General features: G+C 39.5%; 3 protein-coding genes across 5 annotated transcripts; 1 reads left to right on the top strand and 2 right to left on the bottom strand.

Annotated features, from left to right (window-relative positions):
- Positions 1-719: 719 nt before the first annotated feature.
- asb5a (ankyrin repeat and SOCS box containing 5a) lies at positions 720-8437 on the bottom strand. Of its 2 annotated transcripts, XM_083914816.1 has the most exons (7): positions 8123-8437; positions 5717-5796; positions 3391-3498; positions 3005-3155; positions 2415-2549; positions 1539-1730; positions 720-1331 (listed from the first exon to the last, which is right to left on the bottom strand). In XM_083914816.1, the coding sequence occupies exons 1-7, from the start codon at positions 8325-8327 to the stop codon at positions 1204-1206; spliced, it is 999 nt and encodes a 332-aa protein (XP_083770942.1). In that variant the 5' UTR covers positions 8328-8437; the 3' UTR covers positions 720-1203. The 2 variants fall into 2 exon arrangements, with proteins under 2 accessions (XP_083770942.1, XP_083770943.1); XM_083914817.1 differs by lacking the exon at positions 3391-3498.
- Positions 8438-9351: 914 nt separating this feature from the next.
- Positions 9352-17753, top strand: ctso (cathepsin O). Of its 2 annotated transcripts, none has more exons than XM_083915697.1 (8): positions 9352-9602; positions 11368-11473; positions 11637-11761; positions 14227-14394; positions 14848-14969; positions 16158-16321; positions 17375-17467; positions 17592-17753. In XM_083915697.1, exons 1-8 carry the CDS (start codon positions 9393-9395, stop codon positions 17624-17626), a joined length of 1023 nt encoding a protein of 340 aa, XP_083771823.1. In that variant the 5' UTR covers positions 9352-9392; the 3' UTR covers positions 17627-17753. The 2 variants fall into 2 exon arrangements, with proteins under 2 accessions (XP_083771823.1, XP_083771824.1); XM_083915698.1 differs by having other exon boundaries at positions 16158-16317; positions 17592-17716.
- Positions 17754-19004: 1251 nt separating this feature from the next.
- tdo2a (tryptophan 2,3-dioxygenase a) lies at positions 19005-22915 on the bottom strand (the record flags this gene model as incomplete). Its single annotated transcript, XM_083915063.1, has 12 exons — positions 19005-19158; positions 19492-19582; positions 19947-20026; positions 20315-20372; positions 20533-20644; positions 20739-20846; positions 21032-21218; positions 21349-21476; positions 21987-22057; positions 22433-22523; positions 22616-22721; positions 22881-22915. The coding sequence occupies 12 exons, from the start codon at positions 22913-22915 to the stop codon at positions 19005-19007; spliced, it is 1221 nt and encodes a 406-aa protein (XP_083771189.1).
- Between the last annotated feature and the right edge of the window lie 982 nt (positions 22916-23897).

Below are 23897 nucleotides of genomic sequence, written 5' to 3'. Positions count from 1 at the left end.
CGAGCCTGGGGGTAAAAAAACTAGAAAAAAAGTGTTTTTTACTCTTTACTATATAAAAGTTAACCCTTAAAATGTTTGCAAAACCCTAATTGACTCGACCAAAGTAACGAGCCGCTGCAGCCCGCATATGACGCAGTGGACTCTCTTTGTTTATGTCACCATGGCAACGACAAGACACACCTCCTTCACAGGTGGCAGCCATGGTGACAGCACACAGGCGGCGGCTGTTGAGTGCCCCTCTGAGGATGCAACATTTATCATTTTACATAGAAATTTCCCGTAAATTAATTTAAGCAGTGTACTATATTACATAGACAAATACTACCTTATGAAATACACAATTGTGTCAATACACACATGTCATACAACCATGCAACTGTGAGATAAATGAATACAACAGTTGAAACTCAGTTCAGTATTGTGAAATGTGATGTCACTGCTGCTTTATTTATATGATTGTGATCACGATGTCTTCAGACCTTTATTTAACTGTGGTGTGAGCTACTGTCTGAGCAATAACAACAAACGCTTGCTCCACTCCCTCATATTTTCCATTTGGAACTTAACAATACAGTCAGCCCGCCCACAGTTGTCAGCGGTCACTAATCCAAGCTTAAACTATTTTTGTCTTCAAAATGTTTGTATTAATTCTCCCACTGCACCTGCAAGTCAAACATCATTAGCAACACAGTCTGCATCATAACACATTGTGGAATGCACAGGTTTAAAAACAATTTTAATCATGTAGTAGTGCACAGTGCATTATATATTAAATGTACAATGATGTACTATGTACTATGAAATGTCATTCACATATATAGTGCATTTATATGACATTATAATCACATGTAACGTTTTCAAAGTGCATCACTCTCTGGTAGCTATTAAAACTATTGAGGCATAAAAACGAAAAACCTAAAGTGCAAATAATATTTTATGTATTATACTTTTTAAACATGATTTATCCAGAGAAAGTTAAGCCTATAATTCTTCTTTAAAACCCTTTTGCATTCATCCAGGTCCACAATCACATTAAGGATGCAGCCTAGCTCAGCACAGCTTGGTACTGGCAGCTACTCAGTGACTTATTGACCGGTAGCTACAATTAAAGGCAAGAAGAGTTCATGGAGCTGATTTGCTCTTTGTGAGAAAGGCTTATTTCTCTAAGTTCCATTTAGGCAGGCAATTTCGTTGCTCTGCCTGTCATTGGTACTGCAGGTAGTTCCTTATCCTGTTGGGCAGGGGAAGGTGGGAAAGAAGATGAAGTCTGTCACGGCCGACACAGCTCCTGATGCACTGGCGACACAGCTGGCTCAGCAGCCGTGGTGTAGCTAGGAAAAGGACACAATGAAACACTTTATGAGCTGTTCCTAATGCATATACTATTTCCCAAAAAAACCCATTGAGCTGTCACGCTACACGTTTTATAGGCATCTGTTGATGGAGTTCAAACACAGACATAAATGCAACATGTTAGACAAGATACATGCAAATATAGGTCTGTAGTGGCACAACACAAGTCATAAGTGTTCTTGTACCTTCATATAGCAGCAGGAAACCCTCTGTTAGACTGCTGGGTGGAGCCACATCGACTGGCCTCTGAAACTCCGTGTTCCTGGCGTTAATGTCTGCACCAAAGTCCAGCAGCAACTTCACTACAGCTGTGCAGTCTTTTTCTGCAGCTGCATGTAAGGGTGAATCCAGGGATTTGCCTTTCTGTACATTTGCACCTGTATGGAGGACACATTTATTAACCATTCAGTCGGATACATCCACTGTTAGATATCATCAAAGAGCCTATATGTTGTATATTGTAAACCATGAGTTATGAGTTAATTTCAAATTTAAATGTAACTGCCTTCCCTGTTGCCCTCTACCTAACAGTTTCTTACATTTTCCCAGAAATTACTTTCAACAGCCTAGAGAGAATGGATGCAAACTTGTTACTTTCAATCAAAGGTAGCCAGCAGTATGGGCATACAAATAACTTGGAAATGTGATCAGTCAGCCGTGGGCTAAATGTGAATGCAGTGCTGCTCCTTAATCATATTGCAACATGTGACGTGCCTGCATTTGTGACACCAGCATCAAAAATTGCCGAACTAACACCTCTCCCTGGTGTTTACCATTGATACCATGATGATTTACATAAGTGACAAAAAATACAGCTGTTTTGTTGCTTCCGTGCTGGAAATGGCTGTCATCTGCAACTACGTAGGGAGTTCATCAGGAAAAGTTAAAGTACACTAACATGAGGCCAAAAAAATGTTTATCTTTTTCAGCACTACTCACCGCGCATAAAAAAATCCAGTGTGGACGCATGTGTTTATGTACTCATCTGTGTGTGTGTGTGTGTGTGCGTGTGTGTGCATTCAGGATGAGATGTAAAGATCTACACTGTGATGCGAGCTGACCTTCCCTCAGGAGTTTCCTGGCACACTCCAGCTCTTGGCATACACAGGCTGTATAAAGCGCTGTGCCCAGGTGAGGAATGTCCATGTCCACATCTGCCCCCCAAGTCACCAGAGCATCCACGCAACCGTAATGACCTGGAAGTAATGGAGCATGAAGACCGTAATCAGTAAGTGACAATGCAAGATAATTCTCCAAGCTGTCTGCTCAGGTCATTGTTGTGATTTATTTTTAAAGCCGTTTTTCACAGTGCAGGTTTGTTAGAAAATGCTTTATAGCACAGCAGAGGACACAAATACAGGAACGACAGGAACCAGTGTAAGCTGTTGGAGATGGAATCACGTATTGGTTCAATTGATATATTAATAACAAAGACTGAGTGGTAATGTTGTGTTTAGACACTGAATATAAGCAGCAAACAGATACAATTTTTATTGGTTGATTCAATAAATTAATTGCCTTAAACCTGAACATGTGACAGCCAACTGCCACTTAACACTCTTTAGATGTACGCTATGTATAAAAAGTCAAAGAAAGGGTAACTGATATAAAAGTTAGTGCATTTTGTCATAATGCTTTTATCATAATATACCTCTGCTTGTTGCTTCATGGATAGGTGATGGATGGTATACAAGGTACTGAGGTTTTGCTCCATTTTCCAAAAGAATTTCAGTGCATGCCACACTGCCCACTGTACAGGCATTGAACAGAGGGGTGACTCCATCAATTGTAGAAGCATTGACCTGTAAACACATTTGCTTAAATTGTTATTTTTAGGCCTTGTTTAACCATGCAAGTTGACTTATAGCAACAGCCTGGGGGGGCCGTTGAAGGGGAACAACAACAGCTTAATAGCTCTACAGTGACTGTAGATGAAGAGCATTGCTCATTTGTTACTTCTACCCAGATTTACCCAGCCATGGTAATGGCATTTGACCTGTGCAGCATAGCAACATTAAAGGGCAATACATGACTTACATTTGCTCCTGCATCAATGAGAGCTCTGGCACAAGCGACATGGTCTCCAACAACGGCCTCATGAAGGGGTGTCACATGGTCTATAGTCAGAACATTCACACTGTGGCCCTGGAAACCGAATCAAACAGCCACATAGATTTAGATGTTACATAGTGCATTAAAGCTATAGGTGGTAACTTTCTGTAAAAATTAAATTTCTTTTCATATTTGCTGAAATTGTCACTATATCCCTAGCCTTGTGAGACCACCCTGATCTTGCGAGCTCCATTGTATTTTACATTGCAGATCAGTCTGGTAACATGCGACGGAGAAAATTGGTGCCGTTTGCCAAGTGAACGTCCAATCAGCGTTGGTTTTGAAGCAGATTTACGTGTGACGCAACGAGAAGAGACTGTTCAGTGTAAACAACATGGCGTCTTCTGCGGATGAGATGAACGCAGCTATCGAGCAAGCCCCTTGCTCGATAGCTTTTTTTCTCTTGGACTATGGACCGGGCGCCTGAAATTGTGCCTTTTATCCGTAAATTCGTGTTACACAAACAGCTAATATCCTTTACCAACATGTTCACCAACATGTTCACTTTCTGAGCTTTACCTCGATGCTGTTATGTCATACGCTTCGTTGATTTGATTGGTTGATTTGGCCCATATGTTGGTGAGAGAACAGATGCTTTATCCAATCAGCAACCAGTATTTTCACCCCTTCCCTAAACATTTCCAAACGAGAGTTCCCAGATGGATATGCTGAGCAAATTCGAATCATGCAAATTAATCCATCTGGCAGAGTCCGGTTACTATATCCCGGCAGCACAATGAGACATAGAAATGTATCTCTACCTCTCTCTGTCTGCTCCTAATGTCATCTGCTCCTAATGTCATCTGCTAGATCCACTGCGCCTGACCAACAACCAATCAGAGCGGATGAGTCTTTGAAATAGTGCCAATAACTGTGCATGAACTCATATCAAGCTGGGAATCAGAATATTGATTCACATTTGATCAGCGCTGCCTAGTTTTACAGTTTGATCGGAGTTCCTTCATACTCCTTCAGAGGCTGCTCTGGTCTGATTGGTTGCTTTCTTCAGGCGCAGTGGCCATAAGCAACTGACAAAGAGGGATATAGGGATAGTTTTCACCAAATATGAAAAAATCCAGCATATTTCTCATTAAAAGTTACAAACGTCAGCTTCAAGCAATACATGACCTCTGTCAGCCTCTATTGGTGAACACCAGGAATTGCAAGAACATTAACAGAGCTTATCTTGTTTTGTACAACAGAGCATTCCTCCTCAGTCATGGTTGTCACTAACTGACAAACCATACTGTCCAGTCACATTTAAACAATAGAGATTAATAAGCTTGCTAATTAAAGTGAAGATCCAACAGAAGTCTGGTAAAGAACTAATAAATCATCATGCAAACTACTGTAATGACATCAATGCTTTGTCATGAGCTTGTCTGAGTTAAGAACATGGCACTGTGGGCTTTGTAGCTGAAATGGCTCATTCTCTTGTAGCACACTCATCAATCTGCAAGCAGCTAGAAGGCAAGCTGGACTGGAGATTTCCCAATGTCTCCCATTTCTTAGTATTTGGTTCTAATCAGCAGCTCTGTCAACCCTGATACTTTATAATGGTTATGTAATACTGTATGTTATGGTTATTCTGCGCTGCATATATTAATGTTAAAAACATGTTTAAGTGATGTATTGTCTAAGAAGACAAGTCATGGTATTGTGAGCGTACGCAGGCCTGTCAGTTTCCCCCTGACATTTACACAACATTTATAATTAATGACCAGTTATTGATTGTTTACATGTCATGTTCTGCAGACATTTAGCCACTTGCCTATCGTAACTTACAGCCCATGCAACAGCAGAATTGCAAGCAACCAATAATGGCTTTGGCTTTGACAAATTTGGCAACAATGTCATGCCCCTATTGAATATCAGTATTTAATATAAGTGTGATTATACAATGTCATGTAAGTCGGTTATGTTATACAGTGTAAAAGAGAGAGGTAGAGAGGTCTCATGACATATTGAAGCCTTTACTTGACTGTAGGGAAATTTAGTGTTGAAAACTAATGGAGGTGGAGATGGACAAATTTAATAAAACATCTGTGCTGGAAGGTACCACTTAGATAATTACATGTATCCAAGATAACCCTAGTGACACCCTTCTTTCTTCCAAATCTCATTTTTCCTTTAAGATCAAAATTAGGTGTCTACAAAAGCACTGATACAAATGTAATTAGACAAGAGACAGTTACAACACGTGTACAAAGGAGCAGATGCGCATAACTCCCCGGGGTTGTGTTCTCTTCACCTGTAAAATGAGGGTCTTCAGAGCCAGGAGGCGGCCCTGACTCGCAGCATCGTGGAGGGGTGAACGGTCTGCCCAGGATCCTGCAGTGAGAATAAAAATCGTTTACCTCCATTTATTGGTATTCGGCTAATGCTGTTATGCAGAGCCATTTACAATAATTACAGGAGGACAAATCTCAAATCCTAAGTAAATAACACTACAAAAGTATATTAGTCAGAACCTCTACCGTACACTGCACACACACATATTCTATCTTCCCTGCAGTAATAAGGTAGGTATCGCTACATACAGTATGTTTAACTTTGAAGCTTTCAAATACTCTTTTACGTTGGTAAGAACATGGTAAGATAAAAATGAATCCTTATATACCAGTAACTGATTTTATGTCTTTATGAAATAATTTGACATATCCTAATATTTTTGTCTTATCAAATCCCGTCTTGCGATGACTGCTACCGTTTTCTTCTCATCTCATCTTCAACCACTTATCCGGGGTCGGGTCGCGGGGGCAGCAGCTTTAGCAGGGGACCCCAAACTTCCCTTTCCCGGGCCACATTAACCAGCTCTAACTGGGGGATCCCGAGGTGTTCCCAGGCCAGTGTGGAGATATAATCTCTCCACCTAGTCCTGGGTCTTCCTCGAGGCCTCCTCCCAGCTGGACGTGCCTGGAACACCTCCTAAGGAGGCGCCCAGGGTTTATCCTCACTAGATGCTCGAACCACCTCAACTGCCTCCTTTCAACGCAAAGGAGCAGCGGCTCTACTCTGAGTTCCTCACGGATGCTGAACTTCTCACCCTATCTCTAAGGGAGACTCCAGCCACCTCCTGAGAAAACCCATTTTGGCCGCTTGTACCTGCGACCTCTTTCTTTCGGTCATTACCCAGCTTTCATGACCATAGGTGAGGGTAGGAACGAAGATTGACCGGTAGATAGAGAGCTTTGCCTTCCGGCTCAGCTCTCTTTTAGTCACAACGGTGCGGTAGAGCGACTGCAACACCGCCCCCGCTGTTCCGATTCCCAACCACAAATCTAATTAATCAATTTTTCCATCATCTTGACATGTTTATCAACGTCAAGTTTTACCTTTTACGTTCTGAGTTAATGCATGGAGCGGCACATTATGTGACTAATGGTGCTTAAAGAGTCCTAATGCAGTAAACTCAAGCACATTAACACGTCATTCACATGAGACATTAATATGCACTTAAGAAATTGGATGCGGTTGTTTGATGTAATTTTGGCAAAAAATCTTAAGCACACCTGAATCGATGTCCAGAATAACAGCAGATGCATTCCACACGTCATTATTGTCATTCTCACCTTCCATCATTTTAATAATAATTTATAGATAATAATCAACCTGATATTCCCTATTTAATCCAAGCTATTGTATTAATGCAGCCTGATTTTCATTCACATTCATTTGAAATAGAGTATAAAAGACCCAGTTAGACATCGAACCGATTTGGAAGACCATATCTACAGCACCGTGACTAATACTGTAAGTTTAGCTAATTAGTTTTCCATTGAGTGTGTCCACTTTAAATCATCATCTTGAATGATAGATACAGGTTATGTTGTCATTGTGTCTCTCTTCCCCCAGAATGCGCCTCCGAACTGCCTGTCTCTGAGAATGTGGCGTGTTGTTTTGGTTGCTGTCTGAGGGTAAAAGGGTGCACTGCATAGCTGGGAATGGAAACTAGGGCAGGATGGGGGTGGGGGTGTGAGGAAGGGGGGGGGGGGGGGTATCATGACTATGTTCTATTAATACATTAGAGAGAAAGAGCTGCCAGCCTGCAGTGTGTTCGTTTCATATTGAATGTTCAGTTCAGGAATTATACGTAGCTATTACACTGATGAAAGGAATGTAGACTGTCATTCATATCTATAGTTTGGATTAATTTGAATACAATGAACGGCTCTATCTCACGCTCATTGGATGAGCAATGCAGCATTTATAGCTCATTTGTGTGTGTGTGTGTGTGTGTGTGTGTGTGTGTGTGTGTGTGTGTGTGTGTGTGTGTGTGTGTGTGTGTGTGTGTGTGTGTGTGTGTGTGTGTGTGTGTGTGTGTGTGTGTGTGTGTGTGTGTGTGTGTGTGTGTGTGTGTGTGTGTGTGTGTGTGTGTGTGTGTGTGTGTGTGTGTGTGTGTGTGTGTGTGTGAGAGAACTGGGAGAACTACAACTTGACTTGATAATAAAGGAAATTACATTCTACCTGACATTATACACCCGTGGTCAAACTTGTTGTTTGGTGTAAATTGTGTATAAAAGGCACATTTTACAACAAATGTGCCTTTTATACACAAATATAAATGCTTAAAATGATGCTGTTTGTGAAACAAAGTAAGCACCTTAAGACAAAAACAACTTTTACATGCTTTTTGTAGTTTTCTCAGAGTACTTACTGTGTTGTTGACCATAATCATAGAACTCAGCTGATATCCTGGCAGCCTCTTTACGGTTACCGCGGACAATGTAGAAGTATGTCAGCAAGTTGAGAGAAATCTTAATAAAGAGCTTGAAGCAGAACAGTGCCAAGATGCTGAGGTAAACATTGGACAACCTGGCCGCAAAGGGCTTGTTGGTGAGTTCCTCTGTTGGGTCTGACATTTCCTCCGACACGTTGCGGAGGGGTTTTGATTCTGATGAAGGCAGGATCAGATGCCACTCCGAAAAGCACAAGTAGCCTACTTTTCTCCCAGTGTACTGACTGGTTGGCTGCTCCAGGGTGGAAAAAAATGCCCTGCAGCTGCTACTGTGCCTGAGAGCAAATACTGCAAAGTTACTGTAGTGTGTGTGTGTGTGTGTGTGTGTGTGTGGGGGTGTCTTTGTGTGCGTGTGCATGAGAGAATGGTGAGAACTACAACTTGACTTGATAATAAAGGAAATTACATTCTACCTGACATTATACACCCGAGGTTGTATGTAACATGTCGTATAGTGTAAACTCTGTCGTATTGTGTGTGTGTGTGTGTGTGTGTGTGTGTGTGTGTGTGTGTGTGTGTGTGTGTGTGTGTGTGTGTGTGTGTGTGTGTGTGTGTGTGTGTGTGTGTGTGTGTGTGTGTGTGTGTGTGTGTGTGTGTGTGTGTGTGTGTGTGTGTGTGTGTGTGTGTGTGTGTGTGTGTTTACAAGCTATTCAGAGTTTTAACACACAGTGTTCCATTTGCAAATGTGACATATTGTGAATTGATTTTTTTTGGGCACATATTTAACTCATGACCTTATTTAGTTCTGGATAAAATGATTTAAAAAAAAATATATAAAAATTTTAGATCATGACAGTATTTACTTCAGGATAAATATATATATATATATATATATATACAAGTAAGCTTTTTTAAAATGAAAAAAACAAACAGTAGATACGTCATTGACAAATCTATGGGATCTCCAGTACTATTTGTTTTTATTTATGTTTTGATTATCACATACGTTCTTAATCTTTTATTAAGTTATTGATGTATTTTATGTTTTAATAACATGACGGGTCTTTCGTGCCCCCTTCAGGTACTCAACAGTGTGTGGTACTACTTTACTTTCTGTTTCTGAGGAAGTGCCTGTGTGGTCGCTGCGCATGCGCATCAGACTATGCCTCACCTTTTTCCGCCAACACCACATTTGTATTTACTTCCCCCTTTAACCGCTGAATGTCTTTAACCGACTCTTCCTCTTCAAATGCGGGGCGGCCATCTGTATTTAGTTATTACAGTTATTACCGTCTCCACACTCTTTGTCTACCCCGTGTGTTGTCGAAATGTGAGCTCGGGTGAGACTCCAAAGGAGGCGAAGGGCTCTGTGGTTGACTTCTACTCGTTCACAGAGCAGTTTCACCGCATGTATGAAGTCAACGGCGACGAATTTAACCGTCGTCATCTCTATTTTCAGGTAGGAACATTGTCCCGGGTGTGAGACAAGAACCGGAGACAGAGACGGGTAGAGAAACTCTGTTGTCATTCATCAATTGTTACACAAGTCAACACACGTCTGACAACAAACGGCTGTGTACGTCACAACACGGGCCACGCCCACTCATGTATATGTGGGACGTGTTTGGTGGGAAATGTGAAATAATATGTAGTAATATATGTATTAATTTGCAATACTAGACCATGTAAGAAGCACTGTGACTGAGTAAAAATAATGCCTCAATGTAATATTCAAAATTACAACAAACAAAATGTACTTAAACTGTGTCTATGTAGCATTTGACGGGACTGTCACTTAGTTCTGTAGGAAATGCTGCTACATTTTTATCATTTTTAACACTTATAACTTATCGCTCCTTCTCACTTATTTAGTTTGTACTTATTTCATTTCAATCTGCTGCTAAACTGAACAGTGCGTATTGTTGTATATTGTATAAACCTACGCTTAACCACAATGTCTGTTGCACTCTGTCACACTTAGTTTATTGCTTGATTTATTTTACATTAGCTTTATTTTGATTTGATATATGTTTTTATGCTTATTGTTACTCTGACCCTTTCCCACCTTTGTATTGAAACTGTTGCAAAATAATTTCCCTCGGGATAAATAAAGCTTCTTGAATCTTGAATAATGAATAATGACACTATTGTCTTCCTGCAAATACAAACTTGAATTAAAAAAACACCCTTGACTATTTCAAGACATTACTTACTCTGTCTGCTAGCTATGACAAGTAGCAAATGGTGGGCACTAGTGTGAGCTAACGTTAACACATTAAGTAAATATTGTTGTGTAAGAGGCATTACTTTGTCAGTTCACTGTCGTTATGACACTACTATCCTTGTGCTACTGTCACATTAGGTTTTAGCGTTTACCATAATTGTCACACATGGCCTCTGTTCAGCAAAAGTTACATGGTTGTTTCAAATGTGTGAGTATATCTGGAAATAACCCCTTTACATTTTAGTGTTACCAGATTATTAACCACAGATAGGTGAACCTACAGCAGTGTATTGCCACCGTCATGAAATAAACCCTATTTTCATGTAGGTTATATGTTCAGTTCTTCAACAATCTGGTCATTTTGAAGGCCATAGTGTGTGGTGCTGTTTTTTTTCTTAGTATTGTGTAATACTGGGATGCTGTTTCTATTTACTTTTGAATGTCACAGGAGTCCAAACAAAAGCTGAACAGTCCAACCTTCATTAAGGTTTATTGGGGTTCATTGGGCAAGTTTGTTCATTAGTTTTAACCAGATGCACTTAATAAACTGACAACTGATTATACATTATTATTTTTTTATTGTTATTATTGAAGCATTGACATTTAAGCAGCATGCTAATGTTGTAGCTGCTTGAAGTTAAATAGCTTAGCTAAATGTCAAATACATGAAATGGAATGAAACGTACAATATTTCCTTCTGAAAAGAGCAGTGCAAGTGTGTAATTAGCAAACAGTGGAAACATTTATGTACCAATATAATACTTCCACTGGTTAGTGATCCAATACTGAGGTGTAGATCACTTGTGGGATGTATTTCAGAAACAATCTCTAGACTTATTGAATGTTCTTTTTATTGTTTTTTGTTGTTCTTCTCAGTATTTTATTTCATAGCACATTTTTATAGCACAGAATTTACTTAGAGAGAGAGATATTTACTGGGGCGTTTGCTTCCCTTTCATTTTACTTCACCGTGCCTAATCTGTCATGTGTGTTATTGCAGAATGCCACAGAGCGGTACACATACCTGAACTCATTCTCCACAGCACCACAGTCTGCCAAGTATGGCATCAACCAGTTCTCTGACCTTTCCCCAAGGGAATTCAGAGGTAAGCTGAAGTTTTGTCACATATCAGGTGAAATGTGTTCAATGTCTTTGTACCATACCTGACCAGTGGATTGCTTACTGAGCATCAGCAGAATTGGCATTGTCATTGTTTACATGCATTTTGGTATCAAGGAATGACTTTGAACTGTATCTGCCATCCACAGATATCTATTTGCGAGCAAGCGCTGACAAAGCTCCTCTCTTCTCTGGACTGAAGATAAAAGGGCTCCCAGACAAATTTGACTGGAGGGACAAAGCAGTGGTGGCACCGGTCCAGAACCAAGAAGCAGTAAGGTTTACACAGATAGATGATAGATATACCGTGAGGTACTGTAGGCACAGAGACACGGTTGGGTTACATTCAAACTAATTAATGTTGTTATTTAGCAAACTTTTTTTTATCACCATGAGATGGGCAATTAACTAGATCTGCATAAATGCACCCATTATAGGCCTCAGAAATTATATAATCAAAAGGGTTGTGTTGGTCCTTGACAGGTTTTTTCCTTGCATTTCGTTAATGTTTTCAAGCCTCATCCATAAGGAGGAATATCAATTCATTTAATATTCCCTTGAGGCATGTTTTGAGACATGAAAAATACTGTTTGTAATGATAATGCTTGCTAGATATGGTTTTTGCTCAAAAAAGTTGAAAATTTATTGGAAATAACATCTACTCCTTCTCCCTCAGTGAAAAATCAGCAAGTAAAGAAGTAAATGTTCATTTTAAAGGTTTAACTATTGAACACTTGAACTAAAACACTAAAAGTCAAATGTAGTTATTGTGTACTGCAGGATAAGCTTTTGCACAATGTAATTGGCTTTTACATCTGTTGTGATATCACAGAATAAGGATTAGATGCGCACATGTTGAACAGATTTAAGGTGAGCACAGATTCATTTGAAAACAGCCTTCCAGTGTCACAGTCAGCACATGCATCATTCTGCACAATGAAGGGCAAACTTTCAAGAGGAGTAACAAAAAGCAAACTACATTTTGGAGTGGAGGGGCACTTTGATGATGGTCAAAGGACAAACTAGTAGGCCATTAAGTGTGACTTTTAGTGAGATGGAGTGTTTGCTTGTCCTCGATGAATGTTCACATTCTGCTACTTTAGTCCTTTATCTCTTAAGTCGGTCAACTTGCCGTAGGAGATGATATTTTCACTGTGAAACTGTGTCCTGTGGGAGAGACCTAGCCCATACAGCAAACCGCCTATACCACAACACGAATTTCATTCTCTGGAAATCCTGTAAGGCTTATCACTCAGCCACTGCTGCAATTTCTCTGCAAAGACTTATTTTTTTCTGGCTGTGTTTGTGGACGTGTCTAAGTTGAGTTTCCACAGCAAATAGATAAAGGGATAGACAGATAAAAAGTGCAATATCATGCACAAAGACAAAATATCAAGTCCCTCACATCTCCAAAATTCTTCTTGATTTAGTTTTACCTTATCTTGAATCCACTTTTAGGTCAAGTGCATTTCATTGCTTTAAAGGAGAGTGCAGATGATCCTAATATTCTGTATACTCAGCAAATACTTACCTCCAATCCGAGCAGTAATGACTGATTTTGGTTTAAGTATTGATTTTAAGCCATGCAACCATATTGAGCAACACAATATTGGATTTTTACACGGAGAGCTGGGGTTTTCATCACATTTACGGGAATGTATGCTGAGCAAGTGAAGTGAGCAGAGTATGAAACTGTTTGGAGAATGAGATTGCCTGTGCAAATGTTATACAGGAAAAGATACACTCTCTTACATAACTTTACATACTTTACGTTTCAGGAAAGCAGTGCAATCCATCTAAGTTTGCTATCAAAATATCTAAATTGATCCTAAGCCTTTAAAGCTTGATGTATTCACTGAAGCAGAAATAGGATTCCCACAAGACAAAGTATACCCGAGGTGTTTCTGTCAGTAGATGGCAGCAGAAAACAAACAGTTCAATCAGACGGGCCAGATCATCTCACCTAGTCATCATGTACAACATCCGCACTCCCTCTAGATTCCTGTCTTTTACAATTCTGGATTTGATTCTAAATGTAATCACAATCCAAAACTATTTTGTGACCAGATCTTTCAAATGTAGTCAGTGATTTACTGACCAAACCTATTTGAAATATTTCAATCTAAATTTGATTGTTAGCGTGACATTACTGTGTTTTTTAAACATGAATTAAAAAGAAGAAGAAGAAGAAGAATTCCTTTATTAATCCCGCAACGGGGAAATACGATTTTTTTTACTCTATTATTATTATTCATGTTACACACATACAGGCCGGGAATAGACACACACACACACGCAAAAACAGGACCTATATACATGCAATTAATGGAGAGATGTTAGAGCGAGGGGGCTGCCAGTAACCAGCGCCCAAGCAGTTGGGGGTTCGTTGCCTTGCTCAACAGCACCTCGGCATTGCCCAGGAGATGAACTGGCACCTCTCCAGCCACCAGTCCCCGCTCCATTCATGGTCCACACAGGGACTCGAACTGGTGACCCTCCAGTTCCCAGCCAAGTCACAGCGTTGATGTTGACAGCATCAAATGCAGATCAGGCAAAAACAATCATTAATCAGAAATCAATCATTTTTCCTCATGAAGTGTAGCAAGACACCAACCTCTAGTAATGAGGATAAGAAAAAAACAAGAATAAGAAAAAGTTCACCTTTTGGGTATCGTAACATATGATTTTTGGTTCCTCTTTTGTAGTTTTTTCCTGATTATTGTAAATTTACCTTGGCAGTGCGGGAGCTGTTGGGCATTTAGCGTGGTTGGTGCCACACAGTCCGTCCACGCTATAGGAGGCTCACAGCTGGAGCAACTCAGTGTGCAGCAGGTTCTGGACTGTTCCTTCCAAAACGAAGGCTGCAACGGGGGCTCCACATCCCGGGCTCTGGACTGGTTAAAGCGAGTATGTTTATATTTTCACATCATTTCAAGACATACTTTCAGATCTTTAAATAGACATTTTGGGTGGCTGTAGCTCAGGAGGTAGAGCGGGTCGTCCTTTAAACACCAAGTCGGTGTTTCAATTTCCGGCTCCTCCTGTCCGCATGTCAAAGTGTCCTTGAGCAATCTGTGTGTGAATGGGTGACTGAGTGGCAGATTGTAAAACACTTTGTCCAGAAATAATGAATACTTTAGGTTTCCAAGGTGACTATCCTGTGTTATACTGTAGCTAAAAACCATGTGAAATTGTGATATATTTTAATTAGAGAGAGATAAAGAGAGAGTAATCAAAATAAGATTGCTGTCTGTAGTCGGAAATAAACCAGGAAACTGTTGTTGCCAGGATCTTTCAAGATAAATGGATATTTTGCATTCAGATAACACATTCACTGAAATAAACCACTTCTTTTTCTAGACAAGATTGAAATTGGTGCCTCAGTCAGAGTATCCCTACAAGGCAAAGACAGGAATCTGCCATTTTTTCTCTCAGTCACATGGCGGTGTTGCTGTGAAGAACTTTACTACACATGACTTCAGGTAAAAGACACCGTGCAGGTTATCTACAAGCAATAAAGCATAAAAATTAACAGCTCTGTTTTGGCTAAAATCCCATGAAATTTCAATGTGGTTTTCAAAAAGTACCAAGGACAGAGAGGGAGGGGGGTTGGTCCTGCGCAATGACGCACCACATTGTTTACTGTGTCAACAGAGACATGGATTGCTCAGTAGCACAGAGGTTCTTTACTCTGGTCACAGACTGGCTCAGAGTTTCCCTGAGTAAAAGTGATTCAGATCTTCTTTATTTAATATTGAACAGGATTGTGGCTCACACTCGTGCATCTGTAAAAACAGGACAGGAACTCGCTCTCATGCATCTGTAATGGCTGTTTTTTGTTATATTGCCATGATAGCAAGAGTCAGGGCGATTTTCTTGTCAATCTTTTTTGTATAGTTCAAATACAGTTTGTTTTGGATGTAGCTTTTTATTCAGAGCATTTGGAAATACAATGATATATTTTTTTATGTTTCATAAACAGAGCCTAAAAGTAAAGCAAAGAAAAGTAAGAAGGCAATTATTTTCCTAGACCTAGTAAATGTCAATGTCATGCTACTCCTAAAAAGAGGTCTTTATCTCAACAATCCACTGATCCCAGATTTGCCCTTTGACCTGGCCCAGGCTGCTCGCTGGATCATTGAATACATCAGTCTACTGGGATTGGGCACTTTTGCAGGGTGGAGACTCAGGGGCACGGGGGTGCTTAACCTTCTGGTTAAGCCAGATCTTTACTGCTGCAAAAGAAAAACAGGATCATAAAGACATATGAATAGAGTGTAAATTGCTTTATTCAATATAGTTTTGGCACCAGCACAGACTCAGGCCCCTATGTCATCGACCTGGCAGCATGAGGGCATTACAGCAATCCCTAGTGGGAATCATCTGCTGTAGGGACATGGTGGGGTGGCAGAAGGTCCTGCATATGTGCAACAGAGAGAATAAGGAAAATACAAATGTAATATTATGAATGAGAAGTGTGAAGAAAGGTGAATAGGTCCAGTGAAATGTTGAACTTAAGTAATAACCTCTTTACAGTCTCTTGTATTAAGAGAGTGTATCCTGATACATTTGCAACCTCTAACATAACATTATACTTTACATGAAAACAGTGTAATCACAGAGCCATTCTCGCTGCCTAAAGAGTAAACATTTCCATCATCCCTCTTCAGCGGTCAAGAGGAGGCAATGATGGGTCAGCTGGTGGAGCGTGGTCCTTTGGCTGCTATCGTGGATGCTGTCAGCTGGCAGGATTACCTGGGTGGGATCATCCAGCACCACTGCTCCAGCCAACGATCTAACCATGCTGTCCTGGTTGTTGGATACAACACTGTTGGTACATGCTGTTACTACACTGGCATGAGAATTAATTCAAGAGAGACAGCTGGGTTTTTATATTTAACTTGAGCTTACATGAACCTTTTTAGGTCAAGAAAAATTTGCATCCCCTAGGGCCTGTGAGAGAAATCTAAAGATGCACAAGGCAAGAGTTTAGGTAAAATATGCCAGTTTTAATCACAAATTGCTGCTGCAACAGAGCATCCAGTCTCATCCTCCCTAACTTAAAAATTAGATAGAATAGAAGGATAAAATAAACTTTTAACAAGCCATTTAGTTCAGTATTGGGCCCCAAAATGATAATGTTCTTATATTGAGGGAAATATATGTGAAATCTGTGCTCTCCAGTGAAAATTAAGGTTTATTTTGTAATGTTGTTGATATTCTAGTAGAGTGTCTTTTTAGATATTGCCACTACTTTTTAGAATATCTTTGAAATAAGTACTGTAGACCTACACTGGAAAGATTATATGTTATATCGCATCACTGGTGAAATGTTTTTCAAGATTCAGAAAAATTAAGAATTGAAACCAGAATATGGAACTCAGTAATGGTTCATATTTTATTGTTTGGTTGTTATGTTACATATTTTACAGTGTCTAGATTTGCCCTTTTTGTCCTATTCAGCACACGGTAATCAGTGAGTAGCTCGGTTGGCAAACATGAGTCTTACAGTTTACGTCACGGTTTCATGGTAGTTTTGTTTTTAACAGAACACAGTTTAACACAGTCCTTAAAGCTTTGTGATCCAGGTTTAAAACACAAAATCACTGTTTTTAAGTTTGTGAATTTGAAGACTCAAGAAATCTTACTTTAACAGTGGTCGTCAGAATATTCACAGCTACAGCACTGTCCATTTCTAATGTAGTTCACACGCAATGGTATTTCAGATTTCTGAACATGAATTATTTCTTGTTTTTGTGGGTATTACACAAGGATATGAGTGATTATGTAACAATCTGAAGTGGTTGCAGCTGCAGTACACACTCACACCTCGTGCTCCTTTCCCCTTTAAATAATTCAATCTAGGGATGCATGTTGTCTGTTTCAGGGGATGTTCCATACTGGATTGTGCAGAACTCCTGGGGAAAGACATGGGGGAACGAGGGTTATGTTTATATAAAAATAGGCGGAAACGTTTGTGGTAAGTATGATCTTTGCGTCGTGTCATTTTCTGTTTGTATCTCCTGTAAGCTTGGTGTCTGTTAGTCGCTGTGCCCACTGTCCCCTCAGAGATTAATACCACATCCTGTTATTTCTCTTCCCAGGTATTGCAGATTATGTGGCGGCAGTTTTCCTTTGACGAGGTTCTGTGTATCTCTGTCATTCAATATGTTTGTGTGAGTAACTGTGTTCATTGCCAAAATGAAGTCAGCCATCTGTTTTCCCTTCGTGTGTCACTTTAAATACAGTTTTTTTTTTTATTGAAATGTCACTGTTACATCACTTCAACAAAATAAATCACTTTATATTCTGATAAGTGTCGGATCATACCTGAACGATCAACACACACACACAACACTGCAAAACTATAATAATAAGAATAAATGCACTGTACAAAAAAATGTATCTTATTAAATACATATTTTGGGGCTCATACATGTACATATACAGAGATCAAACGCTGCATAAATACACAACAAAATTAATGAAATACTATACAAAACACATTATTACACAACTACATTATTAACATTATGTACAGATGCATTATGCTGTGCAAATTGTTCTATCGTAGATGTTAACATTGATTGTTTTCACAGAGGTTTATTACTGTATGTACAGCTCCTAGCATCTTAGACCCATCCCAGTAGTGTGAATTGGCTCCCTCTCTGACACAGTCTCCATGCTGACATGAAAGACACTGTGTTTCTAAAAGCCCATCATAGCCACCAGTTTGATCGCTGCTCTCACTGATCCATTTGCTTTCAGGTCAGTCACAGGGAATTTACATAAGTGTATTGAGAAAACATGTAAGCATTTTTATTTATCAAGGAGCCATCTGCTGTACTTTGTCACTGGTCAAGATTAGAAATGAGAATAAAACAGTCTAATTTGGCCATTTGAATGATTCAGGGTCAGACACTGCGTCACCAGTTAGTGGCGTGCGGATCTCAGTAACTGAACCAATGAACTTGAAATTTGCTGTTCTGCTCTTTGACATAATTGCAGGATATTTAGTGTGCTTTTAGTGTCACACTTCTATGAAAAGAGAGATACTTTACATGTCACAATCCAAATACTAAAATTAGATTTTCAAGAAATACAACCATCATGATATCAAATGTCTCTTGCTGATGGATATTTTGGCGGTTTAGAATCAACTTTAGATTGCTGACCATGTCCCTGTGCCATTTTTATGATTCGCCTTTATGATCCTATGTGGTATTTGAGTGTACTGTGCACAAGTGGGAATTTAATTTCTTGAGAAAACATAAAATTTTTCAATGTATATTTCTCAGCTGAACCAGCGTGCTTCCATGAATATCAGAGCTCACAAGATTGGGAAGAACATTGTGTGTCTTCTTAACCGAATGTGTTTCTCTTTGCATGTTTTGATTGCTACTGTTCCACCTACGCACCTGTCACTAAAACGTTTCAGCTGTGCAAAGGATCTGATGCTTTGAAGTCAGTTATAGTAAAAGAAAGGACCAGGGCCAGGACAGATGACTGAGCAGCCTCTAGTCTGAGTCTTCACTGCTGCAGTAGGAGCTGTCGCAACATTCGGCCATGTAGAGGAACGTGTGAACGTTGGGATTTAGCTTGGGCACCCAGTGGCGAGGCACAAGGAATGTTGCCAGATTGAACAGATCCACGAACACTTTGTAGCGGTCACTAAAGGGGGGGAAAAAATCATTTATTTAATATTGACTTCACGTAGTCTCACAAAATAATTGTACCTCTGTAACAGATGTTATTTTCTGAAGGACAAAAGCTAAATGAAAGTGCTGGCAAAATGGATATTGAATACAGAATTTGTCATGGCTCCTTTAGAATTAACTTTTAACTATAGTTTGTGCATGTCAGGAAGAAGTGACCGTATGACAGGTTAATTTAGATAAGCAGAGTAGCACTGGTCTGTCCTTATCTAAATTAACTCTGAAGTGTTCGAGATACTTGCAGTTTAAAGTATTTTGTCAGTAGGTTAAAGTTTATAGCGTACAATACCTGACAGTAGATCTCAGGTAGTGGTAGCCAGATGAGCCCCCTGTGCCGGCCTTACTGCCAATCATACGATGCACCATGCATACATGATTATCTAAATCAAAAGACAGAAACATCCACTGTGATAAAAACAATGTTCTGGCTCTACATGATAAAAATGTTCTTTCATTTGATCTGGAAATTGTTTAGTCAAGTGAGACAGGAGAGTAAAACATGCATTTCATGGGAATAAGTTGTTAAGCTGATCAGATGGCATAGAAGATGTTAAAAGTTTCTTCTGCCTCCGAGGTCCTGACCTAAGTTCAACTCTCTAAACTCCCTTGTTAGTCAGTTCTGTCTTTGGGCAAAATATGAAAGGATTGCTTTCTAGCAGACATGCGGTTTTTCCTGCATATTTTTCTATTCTTGTTAACTGGTGAGCGTATGCAGAGACTGACAGGAATGCTACAGATACTTACATCGCCATTTTGTCATGAGGGTGTCGATATCCATGAGGGACGTGAGCAGCTGGAAAGGAACCTGGAACCTCGGCTCTTCCCTGAAGGTAAAAAAAGATATTAGTATTTACTGTGATATTTATTTATTTAGAATATCTACAGACAATCAAGCTGTATACTGTATAGAAATGTTTCTGGGTAGTGTTCATGGAAGTTGTTAAATGAATGCAATTTACGATGCATTGCAATTCACATGTTTTACTCAGCAGTTTTCACAATATCATCCTACACTGACTGTCACATGACTCTGTAAACTCTTGTGTAGCCTTAACGGAGCTCGGGACATTGTGTCACTGCACAGTTAAAGGTGAAACTGTAAAGACACATACCTGTAGAAGTAGATCATCAGGGCACCTTGGAGAGCTTTGTAAGAGATCCGCCTCTCACCTTGTCAGCAAAATTGAAAATATATTACTTGTCAAGTAAAGCTGTTTTACAATATAACAATTTTGAGTCAAATCTAGACCACAAAAAGATATTTCAAGCCTTGACAAACAATTGATGGATGATTAATCGGTCATATTTTTCATTTATAAAGAGTTCTCACCTTTGCTCAGGAGATGGTCATGACGCTTTTCATCAAACAGAGAAGTGAACAGCTCCCTCTGTTTGACCAGCTCAGCCATCATTTCTTCCTTGTCCTCAGAATCTTCCATTTTCTTAAAAATAAAAATATGGTGTCTTGTCAGTCATCTTTGCACTCCAGGGAAAAAGCAAAGAAAGTTTCTTTGGGAAGCCGGAGTCATCTCTTACCTCGATTTTCTCCTTCTCCTGATTCATCCCATCAAATATATTGATTTCCAGCCTTTCCCAGAAATTGAATCCATCCGCCTCCAAGCCAGGAGTTCTCTCCAGCCACTCCTGAGAAGAACAGCCAAGGTATGTTTTTTAATCACATTTATACACTGGTGAGAAGGAAATAGGCTTATCCAGAACAAGATACAACTAATAAAATACAACAAACAAAATGCCCTCTTCAATTTACTTTTGAGTTTGAGTTTAATATTGATGACCAAGTGCAGCTGTATGGTGGTTGTAAGACGCACCTCGACTAGTTTTAAGAGTGTTGGCTCCTGTTCAGTGGCGAGCAGCATCTCACTCTCATGACCCTTGAAATTGTCTCTGTAATGGCGTCTGTTGTAAGGAACCCTCAGGTTGTCCGGGACCCCGATTTTGTTCTCCAAGATCCGAAACTGAAGGCTTTGGAATCCAGAGGCCGGAGCCAGGTATTCCCTACACACAAACACACACAGGTTAGCAAACACGCACGCAACACAAACAGTACCACTATCATGGAGAGTGCATTTTTATACATTTTTAAGGAAAAGAAGTAGAAAGGTCCAGAAGTCATTTATATAATTACCTAAAGTCAAAAAAGTCCAAAGCTGTCATCGTTTCCAAAACCGAAAACTGGTCGACCAGCAGTCTGAAGATCATCACAATCCTGTGGATGCGAGTGTTGACTTTAAGCATATTGCGTTCGTCTCTGACCTGGAGGGATAGTTAATTATTGATTAGTAATCATCATAAACCTTGGAAGCGTGTAAGCTGACACAGGAAAGCAAAGTAACTCTAATAATAACAGTTTTGTTTTTTCAATCATTATTTCATTCACCTAATGTGAGGCTCTTCAAGTGTAAAAAAAAGTAATGCATTAAAAGTATCCTATCCACTCTAATTTTAATTTAGAACATCAACCTGGGTGATGCAACATTTCTCAGTTTTCCCTGACTGAACTACAAATTCAGATTGGCTGAATAAGAGGATTCCTATTGAACAGCTCTGGCTCTGATCATCCTCTGAGCATTTTGCACAGTTCTACTTAATGATTCATATTTTGAGCAGTGTTCAGTCTAAAATATCTAAAAGATCTGAATATAGTGGTAAAAGTATGCTTCTCCACTTATCTAACTGGTATTCATGCTCATTTACATTCTGTCTTCATGAACAAGAAAAAGAAAATCCTTTGCAGTATTCGTTCACCCCAGAAATGTGACTTACGTGTCCGCTGATGAAGATATGTCGCACTGAATCCAGTTCAAACAAAATCTGCTTGAACCACAGTTCATAGGCTGAAAAAAAAGATAAAAAAGGTTAAGGATTTGACATTGTAGTATAGTATTATAAGATGAACAGATCAGTACGTAGTCCTGGCTATAACACTACAAAAAAAATGACAATTTGAGCAAGTTATTTCATGTATTCGGATTTATACTTTTAAAAATAGTAATAAAAAAAAAAACGACTTTTGGTTGAAATCAATATTTTCAAGAGAGTCGTTCTCAAAAAAATATCAACTTCTAAGGGTAATTATGATTATTAAGTGAAACTACATTGCAAACAAGTAAAATACCCCCGACCGAGAAAAGGATTAAATATGAGAAACTATTTTATTTCTGTGCGACATGTAGAAAAAAGGCTCTCAAACGCCATAAAGCTCCTTTTACCTTGATGGGTGACGATGAAGAGGTGCTCATCATGGATCTTATTACCCTTTACTTCACTTTGCAACACTTGGGCTGAGACTATTTTGTCGAGCTGCGAGTTGAAAAGAAATGAAGCACTTAAAAAAAAAAAGAGAGAGAGAGACAGGCACGAACACCGTTACATTTAATGGTGATGTTTTCTACCTGCAGGTAGTCTCCATAGATGATTCCTCCTTTACTGGCCTTGTTAACTCCTGCCTGAGAGGCATCCTCATCTTCCTCTGTTTTGGGAGGCTTGTTTTTGAATAACCTGCAGTGCAGAGAGAGAAGGTGTTTTGTTACCGAATGTTCCCATCATCAGAATAAGTAGAGATTTGTTAGAGGGCAAATTAGATTTCAAAAAACAAATTGGGAAAAAAAAAAGTGATTAGAAATCCTTATTTTAGGCGCAATAGCAATCTGAACATACAAGTGCCTCTTCTCAAAGTACGGACATCCACTCATGACTTCGGTCTGCAATGATGTGTGTTCTTCTTCCTCGGCTAATATTTACTAAAATTGTCTTCACGGAATCCGTATTTTTAAAGACTCCCCTCATCCAATCACCCGTGAGGATGCAGTCACCATCCGGCCCGCCTCTGTTTGTCACATGGAGCTGTTTACCATGGACTAGAACCACCTTCTGGACTTTGCTTGGACTGCTAAAAGAAAAAAAACAGTCGCAGGACACTTTTCAACGAATAAAATTCAAAACAACTGACGCTTAATTCAACATTAGTCAGCATATAAAGACTTTACATGTGTAACCATTCCACGAGACGTTCACGTTAGTTTAATAGAGTATTCAGGACATTTCACTGGACGTGTATGTCCCGGTCACAGGGTGTGTGTTTACTCTTCAGGGTTTGCTGTTTATAGCTCTGTGTTTTGTCTCTTTCAAACAGTGAAGCTGGTTATGTAAGTGTGAGACGTGCAGGACACACACATGTATTGGCATCACGTATTCAATGTCATTGCCGGCAATCCTATTCTCCATTCTCTTTTAATCTCTTTGTGTTATTTTGCCATGAAAGTTTCTAAACAACTTAATTTGAAAGATAGATAATAGATTGTTTATACCATGATCGACAGAGAGATTTGATTTCTGTTGGGCCAATAATAAAAACACATCCTTACTTTATAGCATGGGTGTCAAACTGATCCAGTAAAGGCCCTTGTGGCTGCAGGTTTTCATTCCAACCAATCAAAAACACACCTGGTCCAACAAATCAACTGTGTGAAGACAGTTCAGGTGATTGAGTAAGTCGAGTCAGGTGTGTTCTTGCTTTATAGTGTAAGGTGGATAAAGAAAAATGCGACATTGACTTAAAGTTTACTATGTTGACATTATTTGAATTTTTAATCGAGAGCTCTTTTTAAGATGTTATGTACCCACCCTAAAAGCATACACACTGAGTCACGATGGAAGTTGAAGTCTGCACAGAGC

Source organism: Echiichthys vipera (genome assembly GCF_963691815.1).
Source record: "Echiichthys vipera genome assembly, chromosome: 6".
Taxonomy (NCBI): Eukaryota; Metazoa; Chordata; class Actinopteri; order Perciformes; family Trachinidae; genus Echiichthys; species Echiichthys vipera.
Note: the sequence above shows the minus strand (reverse complement) of the source record. Positions and strands in the feature narration are given on the sequence as shown.

Bases quoted from the DNA above. Each gene is read 5' to 3' on its own strand.
- ctso (XM_083915697.1), top strand. From the start codon at position 9,393: ATGCGGGGCGGCCATCTGTATTTAGTTATTACAGTTATTACCGTCTCC. The intron at 14,970-16,157 runs GTAAAAGACACC...ATCCCTCTTCAG, and splicing joins TTTACTACACATGACTTCAG to CGGTCAAGAGGAGGCAATGA. The intron at 16,322-17,374 runs GTACATGCTGTT...TGTCTGTTTCAG, and splicing joins TGTTGGATACAACACTGTTG to GGGATGTTCCATACTGGATT.
- asb5a (XM_083914816.1), bottom strand. From the start codon at position 8,327: ATGTCAGACCCAACAGAGGAACTCACCAACAAGCCCTTTGCGGCCAGG. The intron at 2,550-3,004 runs GTATATTATGAT...CATTACTTCCAG, and splicing joins CCATGAAGCAACAAGCAGAG to GTCATTACGGTTGCGTGGAT. The intron at 1,731-2,414 runs GTCAGCTCGCAT...TCCTCCATACAG, and splicing joins CAGGAAACTCCTGAGGGAAG to GTGCAAATGTACAGAAAGGC.